The sequence below is a fragment of the Corvus kubaryi genome, unplaced genomic scaffold, assembly GCF_017639235.1.
Source record: "Corvus kubaryi isolate FWS band 111438036 unplaced genomic scaffold, C.kubaryi_AGA036_p1.0 37353, whole genome shotgun sequence".
NCBI classification, from domain to species: Eukaryota; Metazoa; Chordata; class Aves; order Passeriformes; family Corvidae; genus Corvus; species Corvus kubaryi.
Window position 1 is genome coordinate 4,104,802 of NW_024581115.1, and position 7,476 is coordinate 4,112,277.

General features: G+C 60.4%; 1 protein-coding gene and 1 long non-coding RNA gene across 3 annotated transcripts in view; one reads left to right on the forward strand and one right to left on the reverse strand.

The window, feature by feature from the left end:
• Positions 1–2,094: 2,094 nt before the first annotated feature.
• Positions 2,095–6,803, reverse strand: LOC121666716. Of its 2 annotated transcripts, none has more exons than XR_006016749.1 (2): positions 6,705–6,803; positions 2,095–6,399 (listed from the first exon to the last, which is right to left on the reverse strand). It is a non-coding gene; the product is annotated as an uncharacterized LOC121666716 (long non-coding RNA). The 2 variants fall into 2 exon arrangements; XR_006016748.1 differs by having other exon boundaries at positions 6,617–6,803.
• A 124-nt stretch (positions 6,804–6,927) lies between these two features.
• The window catches only part of SPHK1 (sphingosine kinase 1), a 7,407-nt gene continuing 6,858 nt past the window's right edge, over positions 6,928–7,476 (forward strand). Inside the window, exon 1 of the mRNA XM_042032630.1 lies at positions 6,928–7,360. Within this exon, the coding sequence (XP_041888564.1) occupies positions 6,943–7,360 (418 nt within the window). The 5' untranslated portion in view covers positions 6,928–6,942. The remainder of the gene's footprint in view (positions 7,361–7,476) is intronic.

The window sequence follows — 7,476 nt, forward strand, 5'->3', positions numbered from 1 at the left end:
AATGTATAACATACACATATCACATATAAAATGCATTTTTTATGAAAGTGTATAGTAATTATACATAAAATGTATATTATATGCTATATATGTTATATGCATAGAATGTATATATATATATATAAGGAGGAGGTGAAACTTGACTGAACGTATGTACATTTTGTTATAATTTTTTTTATATATATACACGATATACATCTTAGCCTTGGCAGCTGGGAAAATGAGGGGAGCTGACAACACTGTTGGGATCCATCCTCTGTGGTCAGGATGGCTCAGAGCACCCCACAGTGCAGCAGAAATGATGATATATGACAGAAATTATGTATCACAGGGAAGGCAAACTGCATTAATTTAATCACCAGCATTGCCCCACATCACTTGGTTCACCCTGGAGGGAGAGGTTTTTCCTGGCACTTCTCTAAGTCGCTGTGCAATACCATAGTCCCTTGGCCTGTGTCCTCCCAGCTGGGAGTGAGGGAGGAAGAGGCCTGGTGGGCTTCGTTCAGGACATGAAGGAGGTTTCCCTTTGTGACCCAGTGGCTTTCCAGCTGCTCTGGCACGTGATGGCCACGGTGCCTCCAGCAGTGACTCCCTGTCACAGACATTTTGTGCTCAGCTGGGAGCTGCAGCGCTGCCATCAGTCCCCTTGCGCTGACACTTCATTAAAGGTTGTCTCTCTTCAACACCCTCAAAGCAAACAAGACAGAATTGTCCACGTCCCCTCTGTATGCCACCACTGCCCAAGCACCAGGACGGAGAGTTCTGTCTCTCCCCACCACACCTGCTGACACCTTACCTTTCCCTGCAGTTCCAGCCCCACATCCTCCTGCTGTGCCTCCTGCAGGTCCTAAATCCGTGCCTTGTCAGAGCAGGGGCTATTCCAGTTCAGCTCTAGGGACTATTCCAGCTTGACTCCCACATCCCGGCTCGTTCCCCCAAGGCGAGGCAAGAGCTGACAGCATCAGCTGCTCGAGTTCACTAGGAGGAGGCAGCACAGCCAGGCATGGGATTCTGATCAGACCTCCAGGCTGGCATCATCCTGGGATGAATCCGCAGCATCCGTCTGCCAGAGAGCCCAGACACCCCTCCTGGGCACCCTGACCCCCTCCTGGGCACCCTGACACCAGGCTGAGAACAGTCACAGCACCCACGGTATAGCCAGTCACTCCTCACGGGGTGCTGCCTTTGTCCTTCAAAAAATTTGGGGGGAGCCAGACTGTTTTTGTGACGTGGGAAGCTGGCTGCTTCCTGATGTTCCTCCTGCACCCACCAGAGAAATGGCAGTTCCCAGGGGAGCCAGGGACATCTTGCTGCAGGGACACCCAGCAGGGGGGACATGCCCAAAGGGTGGGGAGGGAATCCTGGCACTGCAGGAGCCATGGCATATCCCTCTGCAGAGCACTCAGCCTCCCTCAACCTCTCCCCACCAAAGACCTGCTGCTGCCCTCCTTTATAAAGCCCTTCCCTGCCTGGAACCAGGCATGTGGAGAAGGAAGAGCTGTTTATCCCCTTTCCAGCTGGCTCCTCGCTCAGCAGCCTCAGCACAGCAGCCCAGGGATGATGCTGTGGCCTCTGAGTGCCCTCAGCCTCTGCTTTGCTCTCCGGGTCCCCCAGCACCCTCCTCCTGTCACCATTCCTGCTGTCCCGTGGGTGCTCAGATCCATCCCGGCCATAGGGAATGGATCTCGTCGGCATTGTCACTTCCCTGCCCTTTCCCCAGCTGCTGAGGCTCAGGTGCAACAAGTTTGTAGGTTCTGCTACAGGGCGGCCCCTGACACAGCAGACAAGGTGTGCACACCTCGGAGGGGCTGGGTGTCCCAAAATCACACATTCTGTGTTCCTGAGATTCCCCCTCAGTGAATCACCGGCTTCATTCCTGCGGGGAGAGGCCAAAGCCTCGCAGGGGTGGCCCTACGAGTCCCACCGGGATCGTTGTTGGAGCTGCAGGGTTGGGATCAGGCCCGGGAAGGGTGGCAGGCAGAGATCACCGTGTTATCACTGCCACAACTAGCCTTTCTCCTGGCAAGGGGAGCGACTCTGATTTCTCTGCGGGCTGAAGGTCACGCTCGGTTTTACAGCCAGGCAAAGGAGAAGAAAGGAGCAATTCTGTTTACTTAGGGTGTCATTAATATCCCAGCTCCTGGCATGTACAGGGGCAGCAGGAACCTCCCCCACAGAGCAGCAGAGAGCGAGGCCGTGCAGCCCTTTATTATTCCATTATCAGCCAGGCAGGATTAGGAGGGCGGGTCAGGGAACAGTGCCGGCTTTGAGCAGGTTTAGCTCCTTTCCAAAGGCTTATCCCGGCTCAGTCTCACTCTCTGGACTGGATTCACTTATTCTCTGCGCCGAGGGGTTTGAGTAATGCTGGGGAGAGGGTGGGCACGGGGTCATGGAACTTTAATAGCCCAGCAGGCAAAACCTGGGAGGTTCCTTTAGCAGGAACTCATTTTATATGTTTCATTTCAGCGACCAGGGAGGGCAGTTTCGCAGCTCCGCCAAGTCCTGCATTGCTCCCCAGGGAAAGCCAAGCCTCGGCGCCGCTTTGGGGCAGTTCTGTGCTCGGGACAACTCGGTGCTGGGGCGGGACAGCCATTCCAGGCGGCTTCCTGCAGAGCTGGACGAGGTTTTGCTCTTTATTCTTACCCAAGTTTCTCCCTGGAGCCCGGGTGGGGTGGCCGGAGCGTGCCGATCCCAGCCCGGCAAGGAAGGAGGAGCCGTGGGAATTGAGGCAGCAAATCCCTCTTCTTCTTTCCCAGGCCAGAAATGGGGTCTGTGATGGGATGTTGTAACCCCCGTAAGTAATTCCACTCTGGGAATGCTGCCCGCAGGCATCGAGCATCGCAGCAGGGATCACCCCTGGATCGGGATCGAGCCTCCCAGCCCGGCCCCAGCCAGGTGGTTCTCATTGCAGCCTCTGACTCACCTCCCAAAAATTCCTGCGCTCACATCATGGCAGGAAACCGCTACCGGGAAGTGGTAAAACCCCTGGACGGCCTGAAATTCGGCTTCCCCCAGCGAAGGGGGAGATCAAACGGCAGACTTTGGCCTCAGCCCCTCTGACGCCAGGGCTTGTCATCGGGGGGACGTCTCGACGAGCGAGTGGTGTGTGTGTGTGGTTTCTTCAGACTCAGCAGCTTTTTGCCTGGCGTTTGGGAGTGTTTTCCCTGAGGAGGCCTGAGCTCAGAAATATTTTTGAGCAAATTATCAGCTGGGAGGAATGAGCTCAGCTCGTCGGTATTGTTCAGGGCTTCCCGGTGAGTCCCGGGCTGTGCCGGCAGCTGCCGAGCTTAGTGGAGGGTCAGCACAGGGGAGCAGCCCCCAACAAGTTGCAGAGCCTGGCTGTGATTTAGGAGCTGCCACAAAAAAAACCTGAGCTCCTTGGAGGCTGAGAATCCTCTCTGGGCCCTGAGAGAAGCTGGATTTTGGGGAAAACCTGTCACCCCTGGGTCATGGAGGCAGGTAGAAGGTGCAGCCACTTTCCCGAGCTCTGCAGCAAATCAGTGGCAGAGCCCAGACCTGTGTCCTAGCTCAGGTGGGATGTGATCCCAGTCACTCTCCTCCAGAAGATACCTGTGTTAGCTGTGCCCCCTCCTGCTTTGTGCTGCTCCCCTGTGTCAGCCCCAGCCCCACGGCTGAGAGGGGCTGATCCGCAGCCCCGGGCCTGGGTCTGCAAGGAGACGGCTCCATCTCCGCACCGGCCGCTCCCACAGGAGCTTCCTGGAAAGTTCCGCTGCTGCAGTCGGTGCCTGTCCCCCTGCCAAGCCTGCAGCCCTGCCAGCCCCGATGCAGCGCCAGCCGTGCTATTTCTGGCTCCACCTTGAGACATGTACCTTCAGCAGTGGGAACGATGCTAAAAGCGATGGATCCGGGAGGAGTTCGTCCCCGTCCCGTTCCCGTCCCCCGGTGGCTGCCGGCGGACGCGGCAGAGCGGGCAGGGATGTGGAGGAGCTGTGTGCCTTGGAGGGAAACGCTGCAGTTCATGTTGCAACAGAGCCACGTCCTCTACACGTCTCCTCTGGGGCTGTGATGTGGCAGTGCGACCCCGAAATCCGGGCCTGCTCTGGCAGCGACAGACCCAGGTCTCTGCTGCAGCCCCCGGGGGCACGAAGGGTTATGGAAGGCCTGGGAAGCCCCCAGGCTCTGTGCTTTCTTCCCCCGGGATAACACCCAGTGGCGATCAGCTCCTCCAGCAGCTGGGGGCAGGAGCAGGAGGAGCCCGGGGCTGGAGGGAGCTGAGGGAGGTTATTGCCATATTTAACCCTTGGCTTCTTGCACAACTCAAACCAAACCTTGTCTGCTGTTTCTGCCTCAGCTTCCCCAAACTCAGGGCACGCACCACCTTGTCCAGCAAAACCAGGGCACGGTGCTTCAAATCTACAAGCCTTCTCCACCAAATGATGTCTGCGGAGTCTGGGAATACCCCAGGGGGCCTCCCAGGACAGGAGCTGGAGGGATGTTTGCTCTTGAAGGGAGACTGGTGGTCATGGACGGGCTGGACGCTCTGCTCCATGGGCGAGTCCCCTTTGCAATGAGGAAGGAGGCGGGGGGATTCTCCACGGGCTGTCACCCCATCACGCCAGCTCCGTGCCGCATCCCCACGTCGCATCCCGGCACTTCCCTCCCACACACACGGCCTGAGCAGCGCCGCGCGGGCGGGAATGGAGCCGATCAGGACAAACCCGACCGGCAGTCGCCTGCCCACAGCCCAGAAGCTGCTGAGCACCCTTCGGGCTGCTGGTGGGGTCGAGGGGCCTTGTTAAGGCTCTCATAATTAAGATAGCCCCAAATGCGTGGTTATCAGCATGGGGAAGGAAGTGATCCCACTTCCGTGTCAGACATCACGTCTGGAGGCAAACAAGTGGTGTCTGTGTGGGACCAGGCTGAATCAGCCTGTGGCTGTGGGGGAGCAAAGGGACCCACCTGGGGCTGGTGGTGGCCACTGTGCTGGCCACGGCATCCAAGGGTGGCACAGCATCAGGTCAGACTTCTGGGAAGTCCCCACAGACCAGAACTAGGAGGGAAAAGCCCTGTCTGTGTCTCTCCTGCCATCACAGAGGCTGAGCTTGTGCCAGTCCCATTCCCCATCTGAGACAAACCTGGCTGCAGCCCCATCATTACCCAGCCCTTGGCATCCCTGCCATGGGATGCCAACCCTTCCTGCACCCATTGCTGGCCTCGACACCTTGTGCTGAAGCCATTCTCGGCCCCTTTCAACCACAGCACGAGCATGGCCAGCAGAGCCTGGACGGGCATTCCACTCCTATTTAAAGCACAGGCTGGCAGGACAAAGGGGGATCCCTGCGGCACAGGGCCTTGGACGGATGTAACATGGTGAGGACAGAGCCCAAAGCAGCCTCATGGTCCCGCAGCACCTGCCAGGAGCAATAGGACAGCTGCTCTCACATCCTCCCAACACGACTCACGCCTTCCTGAGCGGAAATTGGGAGCGGGTTAGTCACTGAGAAGGGTGAGGGGCAGGTCAGGACGCTGCACTGCCCAGCATCCAGCTATTTCCTCCCATGACACCTTGCTGAGGAACCTCGGGGCTGTTTACAAACGCTGGACTGTGTCATGGCAGCAGCCGAGGAAGCGGCTGAGAACGAATCTCACCCAGAATCAGCTGTGAATGCTGCAGATCCCAAGCCAAAAGCATCAGGGCTGGGAGCAGGATTTGCCCCTCTGAGCATCCCTTTGTGCCCACAGCAGCCAGTGAAGTCTTTCTGGAAAGCGCAACGCTCCAAGTCACAGCATCTTGGCTCTCCTTATAGGTCTGCTCTGGGAAAACAAGACTCAACCATGTTAATCTGCCCAGCTGGTCATCCTGTGCCCTCCCTGCAATTTCTTGGCCAGTTCCAGAAGGTTTAAGCAGGGACAGAGGGCTCACTGCTAATTAAACTGCCCTAAGTGTGAGGAATGATGCCTCCCTGAGGTGCTAGCTCAAGGTTAGGGCAGAGCTACATTCATGGGGAATTGGTTGGCAAAAAAAAAAAAAAATCCTTGTTGGGCTGGGCCAGACCCCTTGGAGCCCAGCAGTCCCTCGGGAGGGTGAGCTCAGTCCTGTTGCCAGCAAAAACTGCTGTCAATGATTTTTGCCAGCTGCCGTGAACACAAAGCAGCCCCCAGCCTTGCTGGCACCCTCCAGGCCAGTCCCCTGGGCTCTGTCCCCAGAGCTCTGTGCCCCAAGGTGGGGTTCACAGCACAGCCCACCTCCCTCCACGGGACTTCATGCCCATGGCAACCTCCAACCCCCCACGGATACCTGATGGCGAGCCACCAGTAATGGGTAGGACACCATCCCTCTCCATCCTCCCTCCTGGAAGTGTCCCCCGCTGGCTGCCCACTGTCCTGAGGCCTCGCCGTGCCTCGATTTCTCCAGGCCCCCGCTTCACTCCTCTCGTGCTTGGAGAGATGCAGAAATGATCTCAAAACGCTGTTCAGTCCAACGTGGGGGCTCCAGGGGCACCTGCCAGCGCCCATCCGTGCCTTGCTGGGAATGATGTGCAGGAACTGGGGTGGGGGTGGCTGCCGGGCGCTCTGCCTCCCCTCTCCAGGCGTGACCGTGGGTCTGTTCCCTGCCATCCCCAGCACCGTGGGAGCACCCACGCCAGACACCCACCCTGGCAGCGCGGAACCACCCGCGGCAAACCCACGGCGTCGCTTTGCCCCCGCCCGTCTGCAGAGCCGGTTCCCCCCCGGAGCGATACCCGGAGCGCGGGGCGGCGCTTGTGGAAACCGAGGCAGCTGCTGGGGGTGTGGGGGCTACCGGACCAGCCCCGGGACGGGTCCCCCTCGGCGGGGGAAGAGGTGGCGGGGGGGGGGGGGCGGGCGGGTTAAATTTTTATGAATGGGGCCGCCCCGCCTGCCATCGCCGGGCGTCAGCAGCGAGCGGCGGCGGGCGGCGCTCCCCGGTGCCTCCCGCTCCGCTCCGCGCCCGCTCCGCCGATGGCCGCCGGCCGCCGCGCTCCCCCGGAGCCCGGCGGGGGCCCGGTGCTGCTTCAAGGCATCTTCGGCGCGGGGCCGGGCCCCGGTGCCGCCGCCTGCTCGCTGTCCCTGACGGCCCGGGAGCTGCAGGTGCGGCGTGCCGGCGGCTGCCCGGGCGGCTCGGCCGGTCCCGACGCCGCGCTCCGCCTGGCCGACTGCGTGGGCTCGGCCGCCTTCCCCGCGGCCGCGGCCGCCGCCTGCTTCTCGCTGGTGTGTTACCCGCTGCGGGGGCCGCGCTGGGGGCCGCCCGCCCGCCAGCGCCTGGAGCGGACCTTCCGCGTCTCCCGGGGTCCCGATGCCGAGGGCAACCTGCGCATCGCCCAGGCCTGGAGCCGCCGCATCCGCGAGCTCGCCGTGCCCACCGTGCCCGCGCAGGACGGTGAGTGCCGAGCCTCCCCCGCGCCCGCCCGGCACCGCTGCCCGCGGGGCTCGGGGCTGCGCCGGGGCCGTGCGGGGGTCGGGGTGGCGGCCGGGGTCGCTCCGCCGCCGGGCCCC